At 21.9% G+C, this 24,037-nt stretch overlaps 7 protein-coding genes across 15 annotated transcripts; 4 read left to right on the top strand and 3 right to left on the bottom strand.

Moving 5' to 3' along the window:
- Positions 1 to 319: 319 nt before the first annotated feature.
- Dpm3 (Dolichyl-phosphate mannosyltransferase subunit 3) lies at positions 320 to 20,579 on the bottom strand. Of its 2 annotated transcripts, none has more exons than XM_003697508.4 (4): positions 20,322 to 20,579; positions 19,808 to 20,035; positions 19,657 to 19,718; positions 320 to 348 (listed from the first exon to the last, which is right to left on the bottom strand). In XM_003697508.4, exons 2-3 carry the CDS (start codon positions 20,033 to 20,035, stop codon positions 19,659 to 19,661), a joined length of 288 nt encoding a protein of 95 aa, XP_003697556.3. In that variant the 5' UTR covers positions 20,322 to 20,579; the 3' UTR covers positions 320 to 348; positions 19,657 to 19,658. The 2 variants fall into 2 exon arrangements, with proteins under 2 accessions (XP_003697556.3, XP_086769349.1); XM_086913223.1 differs by lacking the exon at positions 320 to 348 and adding an exon at positions 19,061 to 19,209 and having other exon boundaries at positions 19,682 to 19,718.
- On the bottom strand, positions 537 to 3,051 carry Usp14 (ubiquitin specific protease 14). 2 transcript variants are annotated; one of them, XM_003697525.4, is made up of 6 exons: positions 2,861 to 3,051; positions 2,573 to 2,751; positions 2,024 to 2,488; positions 1,647 to 1,913; positions 1,274 to 1,562; positions 537 to 1,180 (listed from the first exon to the last, which is right to left on the bottom strand). In XM_003697525.4, exons 1-6 carry the CDS (start codon positions 2,874 to 2,876, stop codon positions 900 to 902), a joined length of 1,497 nt encoding a protein of 498 aa, XP_003697573.1. In that variant the 5' UTR covers positions 2,877 to 3,051; the 3' UTR covers positions 537 to 899. The 2 variants fall into 2 exon arrangements, with proteins under 2 accessions (XP_003697573.1, XP_086769343.1); XM_086913217.1 differs by having other exon boundaries at positions 2,573 to 2,764; positions 2,861 to 3,027.
- On the bottom strand, positions 3,226 to 5,423 carry Gbeta5 (guanine nucleotide-binding protein subunit beta-5). Of its 2 annotated transcripts, none has more exons than XM_086913221.1 (6): positions 5,190 to 5,423; positions 4,877 to 5,093; positions 4,638 to 4,774; positions 4,452 to 4,570; positions 4,015 to 4,372; positions 3,226 to 3,907 (listed from the first exon to the last, which is right to left on the bottom strand). In XM_086913221.1, the coding sequence occupies exons 2-6, from the start codon at positions 4,980 to 4,982 to the stop codon at positions 3,578 to 3,580; spliced, it is 1,050 nt and encodes a 349-aa protein (XP_086769347.1). In that variant the 5' UTR covers positions 4,983 to 5,093; positions 5,190 to 5,423; the 3' UTR covers positions 3,226 to 3,577. The 2 variants fall into 2 exon arrangements, with proteins under 2 accessions (XP_086769347.1, XP_086769346.1); XM_086913220.1 differs by having other exon boundaries at positions 5,258 to 5,423.
- On the top strand, positions 6,114 to 9,820 carry blw (ATP synthase subunit alpha blw, mitochondrial). Its single transcript, XM_012491895.2, has 8 exons — positions 6,114 to 6,339; positions 6,661 to 6,771; positions 6,851 to 7,200; positions 8,039 to 8,395; positions 8,481 to 8,862; positions 8,981 to 9,125; positions 9,213 to 9,330; positions 9,413 to 9,820. The coding sequence occupies exons 1-8, from the start codon at positions 6,274 to 6,276 to the stop codon at positions 9,525 to 9,527; spliced, it is 1,644 nt and encodes a 547-aa protein (XP_012347349.1). The 5' UTR covers positions 6,114 to 6,273; the 3' UTR covers positions 9,528 to 9,820.
- CDC50 (cell cycle control protein 50A) lies at positions 10,172 to 14,992 on the top strand. Of its 2 annotated transcripts, XM_012491911.3 has the most exons (5): positions 10,172 to 10,936; positions 11,299 to 12,117; positions 12,210 to 12,375; positions 13,192 to 13,248; positions 14,027 to 14,992. In XM_012491911.3, the coding sequence occupies exons 1-4, from the start codon at positions 10,885 to 10,887 to the stop codon at positions 13,202 to 13,204; spliced, it is 1,050 nt and encodes a 349-aa protein (XP_012347365.1). In that variant the 5' UTR covers positions 10,172 to 10,884; the 3' UTR covers positions 13,205 to 13,248; positions 14,027 to 14,992. The 2 variants fall into 2 exon arrangements, with proteins under 2 accessions (XP_012347365.1, XP_086769345.1); XM_086913219.1 differs by lacking the exon at positions 13,192 to 13,248 and having other exon boundaries at positions 10,189 to 10,936.
- Rad23 (UV excision repair protein Rad23) lies at positions 15,777 to 18,998 on the top strand. Of its 2 annotated transcripts, none has more exons than XM_086913218.1 (6): positions 15,777 to 16,044; positions 16,116 to 16,188; positions 16,419 to 16,578; positions 16,817 to 16,993; positions 17,069 to 17,400; positions 17,487 to 18,998. In XM_086913218.1, the coding sequence occupies exons 1-6, from the start codon at positions 15,979 to 15,981 to the stop codon at positions 17,774 to 17,776; spliced, it is 1,098 nt and encodes a 365-aa protein (XP_086769344.1). In that variant the 5' UTR covers positions 15,777 to 15,978; the 3' UTR covers positions 17,777 to 18,998. The 2 variants fall into 2 exon arrangements, with proteins under 2 accessions (XP_086769344.1, XP_003697572.2); XM_003697524.4 differs by having other exon boundaries at positions 15,797 to 16,044; positions 17,490 to 18,998.
- On the top strand, positions 20,465 to 23,633 carry GatB (glutamyl-tRNA(Gln) amidotransferase subunit B, mitochondrial). 4 transcript variants are annotated; one of them, XM_031919150.2, is made up of 12 exons: positions 20,478 to 20,931; positions 21,135 to 21,278; positions 21,378 to 21,525; positions 21,600 to 21,713; positions 21,844 to 22,016; positions 22,127 to 22,275; positions 22,369 to 22,425; positions 22,516 to 22,604; positions 22,697 to 22,879; positions 22,940 to 23,076; positions 23,139 to 23,262; positions 23,341 to 23,633. In XM_031919150.2, exons 2-12 carry the CDS (start codon positions 21,181 to 21,183, stop codon positions 23,554 to 23,556), a joined length of 1,488 nt encoding a protein of 495 aa, XP_031775010.1. In that variant the 5' UTR covers positions 20,478 to 20,931; positions 21,135 to 21,180; the 3' UTR covers positions 23,557 to 23,633. The 4 variants fall into 4 exon arrangements, with proteins under 4 accessions (XP_012347415.1, XP_031775010.1, XP_086769341.1 ...); XM_086913215.1 differs by having other exon boundaries at positions 20,528 to 20,931; positions 21,181 to 21,278; XM_012491961.3 differs by having other exon boundaries at positions 20,465 to 20,931; positions 22,369 to 22,604.
- Positions 23,634 to 24,037: the final 404 nt, after the last annotated feature.

Genomic DNA, 24,037 nt, shown 5'->3' with positions numbered 1-24,037 from the left:
TATATCTTTGTAGATATAGATCAATCAATATAGATAAATCAATATTTATTCTAAATATTTTTATCAAATTTTTAAAAACATCTTTTTACTAGTTTAATCCAAAATATTATAAAATATAATATAATAATTTATAATTCTATAAAAAAAATATAAAAAAGAAAATAATATTATTTATTGTACAAGATATGTCGTAAAAATATTAATAAGAATTTATTCTTTTTTAATTTATATTCAGACTAAGTTTAAAGATATACTGATTTATACACTGATTTTTTTTAATAAGTAATATTTTTCATTTTTAGCATAAATAATAATAAAATTATAATGAATTATATTTATTTTAAAAATATTTTTTGAATATTATGATTACATATTATTGATCTATATTGTTGTTATAATATTGTTGTTCTACATATTATTGTAAAAATATTATATTATACATTTGTATAATATTTTTAATATATTTGTTAAAATAGTAAATATTGATAAAATGAATATAAATATTGAGAACATTGATAAATTAATGAAGATGATCCTAATTTTAATTATAATTTTATTGTAATGTTATTATAAAAGAACACTTTAATGGTTTACAATAATTATCTATTATTGTATAATTCAAAGATTCATTATCACCATATTTTCTAAGCGTATAGAATCAATGAATGTATAGCTTTTATATATTCACATTATGCAAAAAATTATATAAGTAATGTATTGTTATTAGATTTTCATAATTTAGTAGGATATAACTTCCATTGATTTTGCAAATAGTATACTATAGTATCTTAACATTGAAATTATAATAACATTCATCTGTATAAAAAAATGCATTTGCCTAATAGATGCACAGTGGAAATGTTTCAGATTTTATGGAAAACTTGTCGATTACATAAGAATTACTTATTATTAATATTTGAATCCTCATTATTATCTGTATCAGGTACTTCTAAAATTTTTGGACCATATAGAAGAACATATGCACAATGCCAATCACCACCGCCGCTGAGTTTTAATACTTCTTCACTAGTTACAGCGCTAACATTTTCATCATCACATTTTAACCATGTATCATTTTTTTGTCTAACCCAAGCTACATAATGGCCACTACTACTTGATCGTCCTCTATGTGTTAGAACTGCTTGTAATGAATAATAACCACTGTTATTTGATCCTATGTCTGTAATTATAGTAATATATATAATAATATAAATATATAAAATATATAAAAATATCGATTTTCCATTTATTTTTAATTTTTGTACTTTATTACCATCTGGAAACCAGAAAGATTCTTGTTTAACTTTTTTTTTATTGTCTGTTTTATCTTTTCTATCTTTTATATTGCGGGATTCTTCTACTAAGCGATCTTCATGTTCTTTAAATTTCTCTCGCATTGGTATAAGTTTATTTTGGAGTTCACTGCTACATAATTCAAAAACATCAAATTCAAGTGGAAACTTGACATCTTTGAGAATTTTTGCATTGATTGCTTCTTTTTCTTTGTAATAAAAACGTACAAATTGTATTGTTAAATATGCTGGCAATCTACTAATTTTTGACTGTAAAATATATTATTTTTATTGAAAAAAATTTTAATAATTTAGATAAAAAATTTTTATTTTGTACTATATAAAATTTTTTACCGTTTTTGTATACATTGCATCTCTGCCAAGAGTTGGTGACATTTTTGTAATTTGTTCTTGCATCTTATTTCTAAGTCCAGAATGCATATATTTAACCTCTGTTGAAATAAAACAACTCAATTGTAAAAATTCTTCTCTTCCTTTAGTAGGGGGTTCATCTTCAGATTCTATACATTTTAATTCTGTATCAAATGTTCCTCCAAAATATTGTTCAATTAATGATCGAGGTTTATAACTTTGTCCATTATTTTCTGAGGCAGGATTTTCCTATGATTATTTGATATATATAAATACATAATATATAAATATATAATTTGAAACATTATTATTTGTATTTGACAATTAAAATAAAATTTAAAATTGAGTTATTTAATAACCTTTGCTGGTAATTTTTGTTGCAACATTCTAATAAGTTCAGTCCAACATTCATTAGCATCTTGTTGCTGAAATCCACCATGTTCAGATTTTTCAGCAAATCTTGGAAATGCTAAATGCATCATTTGAACAAGAACAACAGGTGGCAAAGCTGATCCTTTATCCATACTATCATATAAATCTCTTAATGCAGCAGTTATACTTTGTGCAGGTACAAGCGATGAGCTACCAGCAGCTGCAAGTCCCCCTGGAAAATTCTTTAAAGCATCTCTCAATTCAGGGACAGTTTTCAGACATTGTACAGTTGCATTTAAATAACAAGTATTTCCTAAGTTTGTCAAACCAGCTGGTAAATCTAATGCAGTGGCTAATGCAGATTCATTCATATCTTCTAAAAATAATGGTTTTTCAGTTGGTTCTGCTGGTACATCTTCTTCTTTAGAGCCCATCATTAATACAGTAATACCCTATAATAAAATTAAAATAATAAAAGTATTATTCTTTCATTATAATTAGTTATAATAAAATTATTAATACTATTATTTTCTTACATCTTTTAATTTGATATTGCCCCAATCATCATCCTTTAATGTCATTCCTTTTAACATAACTTTTTGTCTTTCTGGTTGCACTCCTGTCAGTGCAAAAAGTTGTGCTTTAAACAACATTGGTTCTTCATCTGTATTAACTTCTACATTAGAAAAAAGTTCTTTTCCCCACTTTACTTTAACTAAAATAAAATACTTCATATATCAAATACTGAAAACTGTTCGACGTAAAATTAAATAAAAAAATTTAAGGTTAGATTTTTCAAAATTTTTAATTTTTTCAATACATACTTGAGTATTGAGGCATTTCTTTTCTTTTCTTTATAAATAAACTTTTGTTTTTGTAAATTTATATCACTTGATGTACTTAATTTACAATATATTTTTTCACTAGTGATTATTAATGTGCATAAAATGCACCGTCAGGTATTCGTGTACTAACACACACGCACGCACGTAAACATATACATATAAGTACGTATAAATTGTATATGAATACAATAATAACATGTAATTTATTTTTATGAATTACAATTATACAATTAATAAATAGATAATTGATTAAAACATGGATATTATATTATAACTTTTGTTTTGATATAACAAATTAATTAATTAATTAAATAACACATAAAAAAAAAGTAAATAATATTAAATACACATGAACTGAATTTTTATTAAATTTCATACAAGATAATAGTATATCTAATTAAACATACAATTTACAGAATATTCTATGAATTAGGACCAGCCTAAAAATTATTAATTTCAAGCTATCACATTGTTGTAATCGTGACAATTACGATTTCTAATTCCACTTATTTTCTACAATATAATAATTATAACAATATTTTTATATTACAATATTTGATATATCTTATTATTTTAAAAATTCAATTAAAAATAAAATGTAATGTTATTATACAATATTTAAAATTTATATTCTGTATAGAGAAAATTTTAACTTTTACTTAATATGAAAAGATTATGGATGCAATTTTATTAAAATTAAGCCCACACTCGTAGAGTTGAATCCCAACTTCCAGTAGAGAGAGCAGTTCCATCTGGAGAAACTCGTAAACAAGATACTCGATTTTCATGTCCATATAAAAATGCAACTCGCTGACATTTTAGGGTATCCCATATATTTACAGTATAATCATTATAACCAGCAAAAAGTAATCGTCCACTAATGCTTAAATCAACTGCATTTGCTCCAAATATTATACTTTCTTTTGCATAAACTGCTATTTCTCTATCTGCACGTAGGTCGAAAAGTCGACAAGTTGCATCATCAGAACCTGTTGCTACTGCATCACCACCTGGATGAAATTTTACCTATGCAACATAATATAAATACATATCATTTTCTTATAATTTGGTAATATAGTTTATTTTAATAATATAGGCTATATTAATAACAAGGATAATAAATTTTTACATACAGAGTTTACATCAGATTGATGTCCTTCAAAACTTTGAACACATTGACCAGTTCGCATATCCCATATTAAAACCATTTTATCACAACTACCAGAAACAAATGTGTTACCAGTTTCGCTTGGTGCTAGATCAATAGACATGACATCACTTGAATGACCAAGAAAGCTTTGTAATAATTGGCCACTTTCTACATCCCATAAAGCACAAGTGCTATCTCCACTACCCGTTAAAATTTGTTGATCACTATTAGGAAATACACAACAAGACATGTAAGATGTATGTGTAGCAACAGTTTTTTTACGAGTTGATACATCATCTTCTTGACTCAAAGGATATACAGTAACTTTATTATCTAATCCTCTGCAAAAAAAAATATAATAATTAAGATATTGTAACTAATGATTATTGTTCTTTTATAAATTTTAAATACATTTAATACCCGCAAGCAACAAGAGCACCACTTGGAGCATAAGCACAAGCCATTACCCAAATGGTTGGCATAGTAAGAGCATGTTCTTTATTTGTTGTAAAAGCATCCCATATTATCATTTTGCCATCCTAGAATTATTTTCATATTAAAAAATATTTTAAAAATTTAAATAAAAAATATTAAATCTATTCTGACTTGTGAAGAAGATACAATATGACGTTTATCTGGTGACCAATCAGAACAAAGAACTTTCGCTTGATGACCTTTTAGAACACGACGTGGTTTTACATTAATGCAACTAATAGCTTCTAATCTATCTGCTACACTAGCAACTGAAACAATAATATTAATTATATATTTTAATATGATTTATTTTCTATATATTTTTAAAAAACTTTTTACTATTTTTAAAAAATAATAAAATTAATATTTACGAGTAATATCATTTAATTTTTGTCGTTCATCTTCTAAACGAATTTTTAAGCTTTCAGCTTCTTTTATTAATTTTTCTATATGCTCTGATTCAGTAGCAGAATCCATATTTTTATTTATTTAATATTAAATATTTTTTAACAGAAAATATGTAATTTCATTAAACAGAATATCATTTTTGTATAAAAATTCTGTTATATTTAATTAATTTTCCTTTATCTAAAATATATGTTTTAATTAAAATAATTTGTATATTGCTAAATATAAAATAATAATCCATGTAAACAATGGATATCTATTTTATCATTTATCAACCTCAAAAAAAAACTCAAAAATAATTAACAAAATGATAGATATTTTTATATAGATTCACAATTTTTTACATTTTTCACTTCTTTTTTGATAACTTCTTATTTCTTTATTAAATAAAAATTGTAATAAAATATCTTTCAAAAACAGTCATTACTAATCAATACAATACAACAATAACAAACTTTAGCGCCGGTGCAATGATGCTTTCATATTTAATCAACTTAACATGAACATGATATTTTGTAGAAGTACAACTTAATAAAATTTTTTAAAATCATAAATATCGAAACTCTTATATATAATATAATATTAAATACTTTTCTATTATTCTGTCCTAATTATAAAAATATTTTATTATTAAAAAATATTAAATATTAAGTATAATAATATATTATAATATAATATAATAATATATAATAATATATTATTCTTTGGATTCGAACATTGAATTTATGTAATATTATATTAAAGAATAAATAATTTATTAAAATTTATAATATATTAATAATTTAAATAAAATATTAAATATAAATTTTTTTTCATGATGAAAGAAACTATATAATTATTATAAAAATAATATATAATGTATACAATAATATTATTTATTAATTGTTGATAATTACATCATATATTAATTGTATATTTCTATATATAAAATAATTATTTTAACATGATATTATTATAATATTAACATGCAATTATTGCACAGTATATATTTCAAATTCAAAATTTGGCGCCAATTGTTTGTAACAACATTATATAATTGCAAATAACCTCGTACCCAAAATTTAGTATATTAATATCTTATTATTATAAAATTAATTAGTCATATATATACGTTAAAAAACTTGTTTGAAATATAATTTGTATAATATACTTTTTATGTCTTTTAAACATAAAACAATTTGATTTATGAAATATTATATGTATATGGATACGAGGTTACGCGCAAGTTGATGGATATTGACTTCCTGTCGGTAAGATTATTAAAGTGGGGATACATGAGACATTCTTGGGTCTGTCTCTGGTTTGACCGTTCTTCGTTTCAGAATTCATAGTCCGATTAACGGACTTATAATATATTAAAATGGCTCTCCTATCCTTACGTTTGGTTTCTTCGATTGCAAGACAATTGCCGAACGCTACAATTCAGGTAATATTAAAAAATAATTTTTTTTTTGTAATTTGTTTATGAGAAAATATTTAAATGGATTGCCGACATTTTCTACTTTGCAATAATCGTATAGATCCATACTTTACTTATTTTAATTTTTACTTTTGAAAAAATTGTTAAATTTTTCATTCATTATAACAGTTTTTATCAAAATTTTATGATAATTAAAATACATATTCTAAATTTTTTTTTGTGCAATAGATTATATAAATAGAACAAATAGTAACAAGTTATGTAATAAGTGTTTAGGTATTCTATTTCTAAAGTATAATAATAATTAATTTTAATTTAATATTATAGGTCAAATGGCCTCTTAGTATATCTTCTTGCAAATATCATGTATCTTGTAGTCGGCGTTCTGCTGAAATTTCTTCCATTTTGGAAGAACGAATTTTGGGTGCAGCTCCTAAGGTAAAATAATAAATTTATTAATATTTATATGTATTATTTATATAATATTAATTTTTATCAAATGTTACATAATCTATAGGCTAATCTTGAAGAAACTGGTAGAGTGCTTAGTATTGGTGATGGTATTGCTCGTGTTTATGGTCTTAAAAATATTCAAGCTGATGAAATGGTGGAATTTAGTTCAGGATTAAAAGGCATGGCTCTGAACTTGGAACCAGACAATGTTGGTGTTGTCGTTTTTGGTAATGATAGACACATTAAAGAAGGTGACATTGTTAAACGTACTGGAGCTATTGTTGACGTTCCGGTTGGAGAAGAATTGTTAGGACGCGTTGTAGATGCATTAGGTAATCCTATTGATGGTAAAGGACCACTTAACAGCAAATTGAGATTTCGTATTGGTACTAAAGCACCTGGTATCATTCCTAGGTATTTATTCTCATTAAAATATAAATATTTTTATCTTTAAATTGTATTTTTTTAAATTTTGTATTATATAAAGTTAATCATATCTCAAAAGAAAACTGAATATTATCAATATGTTTGATAGATTATTAAATTAAAGAAATCATTTATATTACAGATTTTAATCCATTCATTTTTTAGTTAAGATTATTTAGTTAAAGAAATAGATTTTATATATAATTGTAATAGAATAATAGTTTTTTATTTTCTATTCATTTTTTATCTTCTTTTACTTATAGAAATTAAAAAAAATATTCAAAATAACAACCTTTTTCTTTTCTTTGAGATCACCTTTTTAGTTTATTCTAATTGTTTTAATTTTTGGTATTAACACTTGCATTGCATATTATTTGTGTTAATGTTTTGCACTTTTAAATCTATATATTGCTGTATATTTTTCTTTTATATAATTCTATAAAAATTAATTTATACTTATAACTTTGGGTGCTTATACATAGTTTATTTTTTAAATAGATTAATTATATTATAGAATTAAAATTATTATTTTAAATACTTTTTTTAGCTTAATTAAGAATATAATTAATTATAGCTTAATTAATAATATAAAAAAAATTTAATTCAAATTATATACATACAGAATTAATAAAATATTGAAATAAATTAAAAAGAATTAGATGGAAGAAAATTCGTACTATATTTGATTTAATATATATTTTTTATTTTATCTTTTATTTTATATTTTATTAAATTGATCTACCAAATATATTGATATTTGATTTTTTCCTATATATATATATACATATATATATATATATTTTCTTCTTTTTTTTTTTTTTTTAAGAGTATCTGTTAGAGAACCTATGCAAACTGGAATTAAAGCTGTAGATTCTCTAGTACCTATTGGTCGTGGTCAACGTGAATTAATTATTGGAGATAGACAAACTGGAAAAACTGCTCTTGCTATTGATACAATTATTAATCAAAAACGATTTAATGATGCTGGAGATGAGAAGAAAAAATTGTATTGTATTTATGTTGCTATTGGTCAGAAAAGATCTACCGTTGCACAAATAGTAAAACGCTTAACAGATAGTGGAGCTATGGATTATACTATCATTGTTTCTGCAACTGCTTCTGATGCAGCACCTCTTCAATACTTGGCACCATATTCTGGATGTGCAATGGGAGAATTTTTCAGGTATGTTTATGTAAAATAATTTTCTTAAATAATATTTATTTTCTTTGCATTATTTTAAATATAACAATAAAATAATTTTTCATAGGGATAATGGAAAGCATGCTTTAATCATTTATGATGATTTATCCAAACAAGCTGTTGCTTATCGACAGATGTCTTTATTATTAAGACGACCACCAGGTCGTGAAGCTTATCCTGGTGATGTATTCTATCTTCACTCTCGTCTTCTTGAACGAGCGGCTAAAATGAATGAAAGTTTGGGAGGTGGTTCATTAACAGCTTTACCTGTCATTGAAACACAAGCTGGTGATGTGTCTGCATATATTCCCACAAATGTTATTTCTATTACCGACGGACAAATTTTCTTAGAAACAGAATTATTCTATAAGGGTATTCGTCCTGCAATTAATGTAGGTTTATCAGTATCTCGTGTTGGTTCTGCTGCTCAAACTAAGGCTATGAAACAGGTATTTTTGATGAATTTATTAATATATATTTTATATATTATAATATATATTTTAATATATATTATTAATCATATATATTTTCTAAAATTTTAAGTAACTTTTACGTTTTATTTAATAGGTCGCTGGTTCGATGAAATTAGAATTGGCCCAATATCGTGAAGTTGCAGCTTTTGCTCAATTTGGTTCTGATTTAGATGCTGCAACACAGCAATTGTTGAATCGTGGTGTTAGATTAACAGAACTTCTTAAACAAGGACAATATGGTAAAAATTTATGATATGTATAAATGATGAATTTAAATTATACAAAAAATCTGATAAAAAATAAAAAATATTCCTTAATGTTTTTAGTACCTATGGCCATTGAAGAACAAGTTGCTGTTATCTATTGTGGTGTTCGTGGATATCTTGATAAGATGGAACCTACTAAGATTACAGCTTTCGAAAAAGAATTTCTTGCACACATTAGGTACTTAATTTAAAATTGTATTATACATATCTATTTAAATATATTTTTGCATTTTTATTTATTTAATTACATATTCTTCCAGAACTAGTCAACGAGATCTTCTTAATACTATTGCTAAAGATAACACAATTAGTGAAGCTTCTGATGCAAAATTGAAGCAAGTTGTTACTGACTTCCTTGCTTCTTTTTCAGGCTAAGTGTCAATATAAATTAATTAATAATTCTCTGCTATGCAAGAGCCATGTGCAAATATTATTCATTATTATATAGTTTTTAATGTATAATATTTGCACATTATAAATAACATTAAAGAATTCCATATTTAAATATTAAAACACAATAGTCATACAAATACATATAAACACTATATGTTGACTTTTATTGTCAAGAATAATTTTGGTAATTAAAAAAATACTTCTTCTGAAGAATGTTTCATAGCAGAAATAGGAGAAGTTAAAAAATGAGTAATAAAGTTCTAGAGTTTTTTCAAGTCTGTGTCATTTATTTCCCTACAATTATAATGTACAAATATATTTCATTTTTACAATAAACTGTATTTTTAATCCATAATTTAAAATATTAATTTATTTAATTTATGCATTTTCTTAATATTTATATATATTTTTATGTGATTTTAATCTTTAAAATGAATCTCACAAAAAAATGTTCTATGAATACATTGATATTCTTTAGTATAAATTATAAATATATAAAAATATATAAGATGCATATATTTACATAATATACACATAAAAATTGAATCAAATAGATATGTTGAGATTTTTAATCAATAAGTCAAGCAAAGATAAACAAAGATAATTGGATATTGGACTCATTTCTTAAGTGCAAAAATTATCTAAAATATAAACAAGGTTCTAACCATTACAAATGCTACACAGTCTTTTGAATTGAATCGATAACATTGAAAGTGACACTGAAATAGTTTAGTTCTTGAAATATGGGAGAAAAAAATATATTAAATATATTTAGATAGATTTATCTGTTAACTCGTTTATTCCCGAAGTATAACACACAAAGTATATGGGATAATAAATATCTTATTCATCTGATATATGCTACATCCAATCTGTGATAAGTCAAAAAAGTTAAAGGAATTTGTGGTTTATTAACCATAAAAAATGCATTGAATATTAAGTCTCTTCTATGTCTTATTTAATCTAGGAAAATAGTGATAAATTGTAAGGAACTAAAAATAATTTAATATAAAAATAAAAAATCTATATATTATTACTATCTATATATAATTAATATATAATTAATTTGAAGCTTGAATTATAATAAGTATCAAATTATTAATTATTTAAAGAAATACTTTTTGTAAATAATAAAACATAACAATTAATAAAAGTGTTTAATTTGACATAATTTAATTCGAAATTAATTTTTAAGATATTTATCATATCATATTAATCATTGTTCTATGATATGTCGTCAAAAGTGTTTTAAAAATGATTAATGTCTAATTTTTGCAAATGTTAGTGTTTAATTTTTGAAGTTTAAGAAGAAAATAAATTGTTATTTTAATAAAGAAATATGACTTCTATCAATGAAGTTAGTTCGATACCTAAAACGAAAAAACCTTCGGGTAAGTTTTATTATAAAAGCTTATTTTTTGTTAGGTTATATTTGTTTTATTTAGTATATACATGAAAATATTATACAAAATTTAATCTAATTTAATAGTAAAAATGAAATAATAATATAAATTATAATAACAATAATAATAATAATAAAATAGTAAAAAGATTTATTATTATCTTTATTATCTTTATTAAAGCATAATATTTTTATTGTGTAATTCTATATATTCTTTTATATATGTATATTATTTGAATGTTGAATTAAATTTCTCTTTATTTTTTATTATAATATAAATAATTTATATATGATATATAAATTAATAACGAATAGTTAATAGTTTATAACAAATGTTTTATTTAAATATAGACAGTGCATTCAAACAGCAACGTTTACCTGCTTGGCAACCAATACTTACTGCTGGAACTATTTTACCAACATTTTTTGTAATTGGTATTGCTTTTATACCAGTTGGAGTTGGATTGCTTTATTTTTCTGATCAAGTTAAAGAATATATTTTAGATTATACTGATTGTTATTCTGCAAATATTAATCATACAAAAGGAATACCTGTTAAATGTGCTGATGTTATAGCAGAAAATCGTTCAAATTTTTGTCGTTGTGAATTAAACTTCACATTGCCTGATGATTTCAATGGAAAAATTTATATGTATTATGGTTTGACTAATTTTTATCAAAATCATAGAAGATACGTAAAGTCAAGGGATGATAATCAATTATTAGGAAAATTAAGTGAAGTTGTCTCAGGAGATTGTGAACCATTTGCTTATGATGAAGGGAAAGCTATTGTACCATGTGGTGCTATTGCTAATTCATTATTTAGTGATGAATTAGAATTATATTCTGTTAGTCATAATACTAATGTACCATTACTAGAAACTGGTATAGCTTGGCCCTCAGATAAAAATATAAAATTTAAAAATCCTGAGGGTGATTTGAAAAAAGCATTTGAGAAATTTGCAAAACCAAAGAATTGGAGTAAGCATATTTTTGAGTTAGATAAAAAAAATGAAGACAATAATGGTTTTCAAAATGAAGATTTAATTGTTTGGATGAGAACTGCTGCTTTGCCTACTTTTAGAAAACTATACCGCAGAGTAAACCATACAGAAAGTGGTTTTGCTGGAGGTTTAGCAGCAGGAAATTATACACTTACTGTTAATTATGGTAAGTAAAAATTATCAATTGTAAATTGAAATCAAATTAAAAATAATTTTAAATAATAAATATGTAATAAATTCCTATTTAATTTTTTTCAGCATATCCTGTATCTGCCTTTAATGGTAGAAAAAGAATGATTTTAAGCACTACTTCTCTTCTTGGTGGAAAAAACCCTTTTCTTGGTATTGCTTATATAGTTGTAGGATGTATTTGTTTGTTATTAGGCATTATATTATTAATAATACACATCAAATGTTCTAAAAGGTAAAGATCAATTTATATATTAATTATATTTTTTCTTCTTTGATTTTTACTAAATGGTGTTGTGCTTAAAAGAGGCTTAATTAAAAAAATTAAAAATTGCTTTAAAATTCAATTCTTATTGAACTAAAAGTTTTATAATAAAATTAAAAAAAAAAGAATATATAATATGTTTGTTTTAAAGGATATATGTTTGTTTCTAAATGCAATGAAATGTTTTTTAAAGAAAGAATGTTATGAAAAAAATATTTTTACAAAAGTTATTTGATAATATAGTAATATGGTATTGGTTATATGATATATATGGTATAAGAAAATATATTATCTTTTTATAACAAGCATCTTTTATAAGAATATTTTGTGCATAACATTTCTTATTTCAGTGTATTCAGATAAAACAAATATCCTATATATAAGTACTTCTTTTATCACCTGCATTCATCACATTTTTGCATTTATTATCAAGCTTTTAAAAAATTAATGGAATATTAAAGGTATTATTTAATAAATTTATTAAATAATATTTATTATATTATATTTATTTTTCAGAAAAATAATTAATTGGAAAGCTTGACAATAAGTGCATCTATAAATCTCTATAATATGATATATAATATAAGATTTTAACAAATTTGAAAATATTATTCCTTTAAAAATATTCCTTTAAATTATAGATTAAGAAAATATTTAATTAAAAATTTAGAAATTAAATATGCTTTTTTTAAATTAATTTATCAATTCATATTTATAATATTATATATATTGAATTTAAATTTGATAATAAAATTTATATAACATTATATAATGTATGTTATACAGCAAACTAATGTAAAGATGACTGCAACAAAGTATGCTTAGGGCACCGTAATTGTTCTTGTAAGTGTTTGTGATATTGTGTTATGTCTATCCTGCAAGAAATATTGTTAATATTGTTTTATACATGGCTTGATATGAATAGTTTTTAAATATCAAATTTTATTGATTTATTATATATATATATATATTTTGTATTTAATTTTTATGTTATAAATTAAAAGCTAATCATATGCATGTAATTACATATTACATTTATTATTTTTTATTTTTGATTCTTCAAATTTTTTGCATAACTGTGACTGAATTATATATTTTTTATTAAAAATTTATATTATTCGTATTTTTATATCATATGCTTCATATATATGCTTTATACATTGCATAAATATAACTATGCTTTATACATTACATAATATACTTACTAATATATATTTACTAATGTCATATCATTTAAAAGTAATATAAAATAAAAATTAATCAATGCAGAATTCAATATATCATTCTTTTTAACATATGTTTAATATATATTTAATCTAACTACTTCAGAGAAATCAGGATTTTATTGATATATAAAATAATTATATTTAAGCATAAAAACTATGTAAAAATATCTAGAAATATATAGCATGTAATTGTTTAGAAGGTAAGATGTAGAAAATTCATTATGTTATATTAAATACTTTATTAAAAATTTAGTTAAGATATTTTATTTGCATTAAATTGTTAAATTTTTTTTTATATGTAGAAATAATTTTTTAAATATTTTAAGAATTTTATATTAATAATTTATTAATATTTTTTGTAATTTGATTATATAATTTTGTTATATATTTTTTAGCGTAACAGAGATGATCAATGTAACTTCAAATACATCATATCAAGAATAATTATACATATTAATCATAAAAATTGGAGAACATTCTGGATTTTTGCATTTACTTTGTAAGTGTTAATATAAAACAATTTAATGTAACTTACAGAAAATGTATAGATAAAATTGATAAATGTATTGATAAATAATAATATGATAAAGCTAGATAAAATTTTAATTATATTTTAAAAAAAAAAACATATTAATTTAGTTTTATTTTATATTTCTTTTTAAAAAATTGTTTATTAATCTCTTTTTTTAGTTTTTCTTGTTTATTAATCTTTCCGCCATTCTTATTAAATTATATTATATTAATGATTATTTCATCAAAAAAATATTTTAATGTTTTTGTAATTCTGTATAAAAATTATTAAAAAGTAAATATATAACACAGAATTTATATATAAATATATATAATGTATACATAATTTGCAAAAATTTAAATTATAATTATTTATATATTTTTCATGTACATGTATTCAGATACTCAAATCATAAATTATTAAAAAATAATATAAAAATATTAAGAAATGTCATTTTTAAAACATTAACAAGTTAATTTAATTTATAATTTGAATAATTTCATTAAAGAATCAATGTAATTAAAAGAGAAAATATGTTATATACATAATCCTTAAGTTTATCATTATATTTTAATTTTTTAAATTCTGAATAAGAATATACTATCCATGATGTTAAAAACAATATAGTTTTTGTGTATCTTAATACATTTTATAATTTAATTTATTGAGTAATTATTGAGCATTATTATGTAATATATTTTTAAATTATAACTGTGAAATATTTTTAGTTTTACTCTAGTTATTTACAAATGTATAAACATATAAATAAAAAAAATCACAATGTTTATTCACATTTATATATGTGTATTTATGAAATTACATTACAAAAAATAAAATTTACAAAAACACATTTAATATTTATTTATAAGCATATTAGCATAATTTTAATACTTAGTTTAAATTATGGTCTTAAATGAATCAATGTTGTATTTGTAAGTATAGAAAATCTTATTATTTAATATTTTAATGAAGTATTTATATAGTTTTATTATTTATTAAATAAGTTTTATTTTAAGATTCTAATGAAAATTTATATAAATTTATTATTTTTGAAATAATATATATTTTATTTTAAGTATATATATAATTATATTAATTATATTAACAATTTATAATGATATGATTGTATATGTATATATATATGTATTAACAATATTAATATAAATATGAAATATATTTCTGTTATTATATACATATTATTATATATTATATATTATAATGTATTATAATTATTCATTGTATTCATTATTATCATTATATTAATTTTATTACATTAATTTGAAAACATATAAGACAACGTATATTATTTCAAAGAAATATTTCATAATCGCGGGACTTTTTAGTAACCAGATTACGTTTATATCAAAAAGACAGTTCTGATATTGCAAACTTTATTATTGCCATCTGTATCTAAAATAAACTGTGATATTATATTTGTTTTATTTATACTTTTTTTATTTATCTTATTATGATTAATTAAATATTTAATAAAAAATTAATTAGATTAATAATTTAATAAAAATATTAATAGAATATTTAAAAATAAATATAAATACTTTAATAAATATGTGTAAAAATACTAATAGATTTTAACTAGTCTTGTTTTAGTACATACTTCATATATTCAATTGTTCATCATTGGAAATACTGCTTTATGTCATCATATGTTTTCAGCTGCATATTAGCCTGAGTTAAGCATTTGTAAGTTGCTTTAAGCAGTGCCGACTCATCGCTGAAAAGATCTTTACCAAAACATCTTTATAGCCTTATTACACCAGATCCTTCAAAGTTTCCTTTATCAACCAACAACGTACCACTAATTCTTCATCTTACAATATGATTATAACACTAAAAAACTTGCAGCAGCAGACATTTACAGTAGAAATTGATCCATCGCAAACAGTAAGTGAATGTAGTAAATGTAAAATATGTAGGTTTTTTAATATAATCAATTTTAACTACGCTTTTTATAGGTAAGGGATTTAAAGCAAAAAATTGAAACTCAAAAAGGTTTTCCTGCTAAATATCAGAAGTTAATATATGCTGGTGAGCGATATAGCTTACATAACCTTATTTTCATTTGGTTGTAAATTTTATAATACATTTTGCTGTTTATAAACTAATAATTTTTTTGATTAAATTTATTTTAATATTGTTAAATTAAAAAATTAGAAAATATTAGAATTTATTTCCGTTTTTGCAAATATTATTATTATATAAAATAATGAATAACTTTGTAATGATAATTTTGTAATAATAATATATTATTTTTATAGGAAAAATATTAACAGATGATCATCCATTAGCAGAATATAATATAGATGAAAAAAAGTTTATAGTTGTTATGGTAACAAAACTTAAGACTGGTAATGGTCATACAACAACCGATGAAGAACATACAAGTGCAGATAATAAAGAAGAAAGTAGTACAACTAGGTATTAAATACATTTAAAAAGTATTTTTAATAAAGTTGCATATTTTATAATAATTTTTTTTAATATAATTAAGTATAATTAAAGAGTATTTTTTATTTATTTTAAGAGTATTATTTATTTATTTTTTTATTTATTAAATTTAATTTCTTAATTGAAATTATTAAAAATGACATTCATAAATAATTTTATTTTAGTTGTGTTTAAGTATGTTATTCTTAACATATGATTTTTGCCATAGCTTAGTAGCACAACCTAGTTCAAATCCTACAGTTCAGGGTGCATCAAGCCCTGGTAATATTATACAAGAACAGTCTGAAGCAAGTACTACTGCTGGATGTGTTGGAGGTCAAGCTGAAAGTGCCTTGTTAATGGGTGAAGATTATAATACTATGGTGAACAATATTGTGGATATGGGGTAGATATATGTTCAATAAAAGAAAAAAAATCTATATCTATGTAATTATTATTTTAATTATATTATGTATATTAGGTATGAAAGAGAACAAGTTGAACAAGCATTAAGAGCAAGTTTCAACAATCCTGATAGAGCTGTTGAATATCTTCTAACAGGAATACCAGCTCAACTTTTTGAAGATTTACCAGAAGATCAACTTGAAGCACAAGAACAACTTCAAGATCATGGTCAACATCCATTGGCATTCTTACGAATGCAACCTCAATTTCAACAAATGCGGCAAGTTATTCAACAAAATCCTCAGTTATTAAATGCTGTATTACAACAAATTGGTCAAACCAATCCTGCATTATTACAACTTATTTCACAAAATCAAGAAGCATTTGTGCGTATGCTTAATGAACCTGGTTAGTTTGTTTTTTATTAAAATAAAAATAGTTTTGATTTATCTATTTATGAGTATATTTATGCTATTATACATCTTATTTTGGAGTAGTGGAAACTACTGGTGGTACTGGAGGAAGAACTACACCTGTATCTGCCTCTACTGTTACACCAGCAACTGCTCCTGGTGGTATAAGTGGAGGACTTGGCGCAGGTATAGGAACAGGATCAGATGTAGAAACTTCTGTAATTCAGGTAACACCTCAGGATAAAGAAGCTATTGAGAGGCTGAAGGCACTAGGATTTCCGGAACATTTAGTCGTACAAGCCTATTTTGCGTGTGAAAAAAATGAAAATCTTGCTGCTAATTTTTTGTTATCACAAAGTCTTGATGACTGAAGTAACACACTTCATTGATTTCATAATAAGGAGTTAAAGGACTGATATAGGGTGGGTAATTACACAGGCATTTTTTTATTTTCAACTGGTCATCTTTACTTTGTATATAATTATATGCACACATATTTATTATATTAATTCTCTAGTTAGTTGTTAATCTTATATTGGCATTATTTGATAAATGATAAAATTTTATTGAGAGTATATATCAGAATATTTCATGTGTTAAATTTTTTGTAGCTTTAAATTGTCTATTTCAAAATATATAAATTTATAACTTTTTTTAAGTATTTTGCGATTAAAGTTTGCTATCTTGCTATTAAGTGTTATATCCATCCTTGCAGTCTAAGAATTACTCTTTGGCAAAACTTTCTGTTTTTTGAATATATGGAACAGTGTAATTACATTTTTATGTAAGAAAGCCTGCTTGTTTTATGAATTATGATATACAAAGATATAAATACTTTGTATTTATATATGAAGATATTGTACAATTACACATACATATAAATTTGTATACACAAGTAAAGATATATGTGTATTCAAAATGTATGTATGATAAGCATATTTTGTACATTTGATAGGCTTTCTAATATAAAAATTATGTAAGTGCATCCGTATATGTATGATTGCATATGTATATATGTGTGTACTTGCGTATAACTTGCGCCTATGTATGTATGTATAAAAAAAGTCTTGTATTTTTTAAACAAAAATGGTGAAAATAGTTATTCATTAATAACACATTATAAGTCATTTCATTTATCACAAAATAACAAAATGTAAGAAATTTTGAAGTGAAAAAAAAAATGAAAACTTAAGTAACATATACGTATATTGTTTTAAATTTGTTTTGACCTCGATATCGATATCCATTTTTCATCTAAAAAACTCAAATAACTTATGACTAGTTAATAAGAAATAATCATACATGAATATCTTAAATAGATAAATACAAGGTGACTTACAAGAACTATAAATCTATAAAGAAAATTTGTAATTAACTTTCTATAAAAGTGAAGGCAATGAGATTATTAATATTATAAAAACGCATTCAATATGTTGTAGCCTTAACATAGTAATATGTAACTTATTAGGAATCGTTCGAATTTTTAAGATACTAGTACTGATATTAAAATTTTAGAAATATAGCACAATGTAAAACAAATACTATTGCAAAATTACATATTTAATAAATAAAAATGATGAGTCTAGGCACAAATGAATATATTAGTTTCCCTGTTTTTAAATGTATAAGTATAATATAAAGTTAAGTCTTGAGTATTAGATTATAGTTTGATTTTATTATACATACATATGTATGTACGAACACATAGCTCTACATAAATAAACTATATGTTTTGATGTTTTGTTGTTAGATTAAATGTTTGTTATTATGCAATTTAGAGATTACCAGATTAAAGATTTTCATGCTAGAAAGAGTTAAAATATATAAATCTTATGTCATATACATCTTAACTTAATTTTCATTATTTTAAGTACAAAAAATGATAATGCATTACAAATAAAAATATTATTGAACAATATCAGATTTTTATTATTGAATTTTACTTGTAATGAATAAAAGCATTAAAATTTACATAAAAATAAAAAAAATAATTACTATTATCCAATTATTATTTAATAAGAAACTTTTTTAAGCATTTTTTAATCTTAATAAATAAAAAAAATATATATAAATTCAATATTACTTGTAAATAGAAAATACTTGCTTTTGTTACAATTCTTTAATTTATGTAATTTAAATATTTTTTTCATAAAAAATATACATAAATATAATCTTTATGTAAGATAAATACGATAATTATATATTATTACATTATTTGATTCAGATGATATTGATTTTGAATATAAAAATTTATCATTTATTTTTTAAAACTATACCTTTATTCTGAAGATCTTTTTTAGCTTCTTCTATTTGCTAAAAATATAAGATTTAGAAAAAATTTATCAATATTTGCTAATATTTTATATAATATTAATAAATATTATAAATATTTTTAAACATACTTCTTGTAATTCAATAGCTGCATGCTCACAATTGTTAAATGTGAAAACTCTATATAAAATAATAATAGCTGCATATAAACTACATATAAATAAAACAATAAGTGGAAAGAAAAGAACAACTTGTTTCCACTCTGCGATAAAAGATAAATTAACATTTTTAGTAATTGCAGCAATCCATATACCAAAAAATAAAGTAGCAAATAAAAGCCATTCCATTAATTTTGACATCTGCAATTTGAAATATATTTATATATATTATATATATTTGAGAAAATATGAGAAAATATTTAGAAATTTTTTAGAATTTTTAATAAATAGTTTTTATATAACTTTTTATAAAACATTAGAATTATATAATATATAAAAAAATAATTTCTATATTTTGTTTGTTATTTTTTAAAGGTTAAAAAATATAAAAATCAAATATATTGAAATCAATATTGATTAACTATTTTAAAATTAATAAAAAATATCCATGATAATGTAGTAAACATATAAATTTAATTTAAATTACCTTAATTTTTAATATTAGAATGACAGATAATAAATTTATATGTATATATTTCTTATATATTGTTTTGCATATTAGTTATATTTTAATTTAATTGTAAATAATTATTTACTATTTTTTATATCGTATTATAATAAATATGGCCTAGTTTATAGTGATATACGAATGTATGACGTATATTGATTAATGTATCTAATTCTAAACTTCTTATTCTTCCATATGATAGCGCCACAATAGTATTGTAATTTAAGTCGATGTTTCTTATTTTTAAAATATTCATTATATAGATTAAAATCATAGAATAATATAAAATATATGAATTATAGCAAACGATATGTTTTTTATTAAATTGTTACAAAAAATAAGTTTATAAAATTATATATTGTAATAATTTTCAATAATTTATTAATTTACAAAGTGATTTTTTTATAAATTTTGATATTTTCTTATATTTTGATTTTGAATGATTTACAAATTAAAAATTTAATTTATATTGTTTATAACTTGATGTCTAAATTATATAAATATATTCATTTTACTTTTTATATGGAATATATATAGCATAACATATTATATATTTGAAATTACATATAAGATTTAAATAAGCATGCATGTAAGTACAATTGTAATCAAAGAGAAACTTATTTATTATTAATTTAATTCTTATTTTAAAAATGAATTATGTAAAAAATATAAATTTAGTTATTTAATAAGTTATTAAATAAGTAATACAATATGGATTAAAATTTGAAAAATATATATATTTTTATATTTTTACATTGTTAAAAACAAATTTTATTACATATATATTTTTAGATATAAAGAAATATGCTATACTTCATTTATATAATATATTTTTAAGATGTTTTTATGTAGAAGAACTGAACTAAAGAATTTTATAAAAAGTTATTATGAAAATATATATAAGAAATGTGATATTCAATATATTTCTACAGACATGTAAGTATGTAACTAATTATTTTGTAAAAATTATTTGTAAAAATATCCCAAAAATGTATACATATATTATATATTAAAAATAATAAAATATTTTTATAGAAGGGAATGGAAGCCTACAATAGGTTTAGAAATACATGCACAAATTTTAACAAAATCAAAATTATTTTCTGAAGCTTCTACAAATTTTAATAATCCAATTAATTCTGCTGTATCACTTTTTGATTGTGCAATACCTGGAACAATGCCAGTAAATAAGTATTTTATATATAGTAAGTATTTTAAAATAGAGTAATTGAATAATTCCTTATTATATTTTTATAGGTATTAAATAAAAAATGTGTAGAAGCTGGAATATTAACTGCTTTGGCTCTATCATGTGAAATAAATGCTGTCTCAATGTTTGAGAGAAAGCATTATTTTTATTCTGATTTACCTGTAAATATAATTTTTATAAATAATATTTCATTACATTTCATACATCTAAAGTATAATTATTAAAAATAAAATATATGATTTAAATTTTATTTTTGTTTTTTTATATTTATTACATATAACTTTTTTGTAGGCAGGCTTTCAAATTACGCAACAAAAAAAACCATTAGCTGTTAATGGAGAAATTAAATTTAATGTATTTAAGCCTAAAATACATAAACAACCTTACATAAAATCATCAAAAATTAAGCAGATACAATTAGAACAAGATAGTGGAAGAAGTTTTCATAATGAAGAGTTTGGAAGGTATTATTAATTTTTTTTTTAATGATTAAAAATAATTGTGATAATATTTTATTTAATTTATTTCATTAAATAAATTCATTTCAATAAATACTTTATGTCATTTATGACAGAAGTTTAATTGATCTTAATCGAGCTGGAATACCTTTAATGGAATTAGTTTTTGAACCAGATTTAACAAATGGAGAAGAAGCAGCAGCTCTTGTAAAAGAACTTTGTTTTATTTTACAATTATTAGGCACATGTTCATGTAAAATGGAAGGTCATTTTATTTATACAATTTTTATTTATAAATAATAATAATATATTATTATTAATAATATTATTATAAATAATAGATAGTTTTGTGTTGTAGAAGGAGCCTTAAGAGTTGATGCAAATGTTTCTGTAAACAAATCTAATGCACCTTTAGGTATTCGTACTGAAATAAAAAACATTGGAAGTATAGGTGCTATCAATCATGCTATAGAATATGAGATAAAAAGACAAATTTCTATTTTAGAAGCAGGAGGTCAAGTTATCAATGAAACTCGTGCATGGAATCCAATAGACAAAAAAACAATTCTTATGCGTGAAAAAGAAGAAAAACATGTAATAATATTAAATTACATATTAATTTATATTTATTTAATTTTTGTAATAATTTTTATTATAAAAAACATTGCATATTTATTATTGTTTAGGATTATCGTTTTATGCCTGAATCAAATTTGTTACCATTATATTTACACATTGATAATATCATAGAAAATAAATATAATCTAATTAATGTCTCATCTTTAAAAGAGCAATTACCAGAATTGCCAGAACAAATACGTCAAAAATTACAGAACCACCTTACACCACATGTATTTATAGCAATAATGGTATGTTTAAAACATGTAAAATATCTAAAACATTATATATTAATTAATTTTTATTTCTAGAGTGACTTAGAATTATATCTATTATTTCGTGACATTTTAAATAATGGTAAACATCGTAAGCATCAATTGGTAGCTCAAATTCTTATTTCTGAAGTATGTGCATTTATAGATGAACATAAATTGAATTTCGCATTTTGGTAAGTTTATTACAGCAATTAATTCTTAATTAAAAAAATATATTTATATAATGTATTTTTAGTGTGTGTAATCAGAAATATATTGAAAAGACAATTGATTTACTACAAGCTGGAGTAATAAATCAGCATATATTAAGAAGATTATTAAATAAATTACTTAGTGAATCAAATAAGATGCCAGAACAGGTAAATAGAATTGAAGTATTCTTATATTTTTGTGTATTTTAAAATTTATAATAATTGAAATTTTTTTTCTCCATATAGATTGTTGAAGAAAATAATTGGTTTATGATATCAAATGAAGAGAAATTAGAAATATTATGTTTAGAAGTACTTGAAGCAAATCCAAAATGGGTCAAAAAGTATAAAGGAGGAAATAAAAAGATATTTAAAAAGTTTCTTCATGAGGTAGTTAAACTTACTGAAGGATGTGCAGAAATGGTCAAAGTTTCAAAAATTATGACAAGATTGTTAAGTTAATTTTAAAATATTTCATTATCATCTCATTCGTTTTTATAATAAAAACATTTAAATAATAACTTTATAAATGATCAAAAGTTTTTATCTTTTAACATATTTACACATCATCACATTAAAAATATTATACGAAATATATATAAGTAATTTTTCTAGCATTTATTTTTTATAAATTGCAATCACAAATATAAAATCAAATATGAAATAAATATCTCTGATTTAACAAATTGACTCCTATAACTTCAAAATTTAATTTGAACTAGTACAAAATTTTATTCTTAACAGTATTAATATATTATAAAATATTTCACAAAAATTTTAGATCACATTTATTTTCATCTACATAATACGTGATCTTGAGAATGGGACATGCTTATTACAATTGTATAACATACAATAGCAGAATCAATCTTTATCACATGAATAAATTTTTAAAGATTCAATCATTTCATGCTGTTCATGTGAAATATTGAATATAATTTTA

This window comes from Apis florea, unplaced genomic scaffold (assembly GCF_048593485.1).
Source record: "Apis florea isolate Af1SG1 unplaced genomic scaffold, ASM4859348v1 contig_3496_pilon, whole genome shotgun sequence".
Taxonomy (NCBI): domain Eukaryota; kingdom Metazoa; phylum Arthropoda; class Insecta; order Hymenoptera; family Apidae; genus Apis; species Apis florea.
This window is presented reverse-complemented; position numbering and strand designations above follow the sequence as displayed.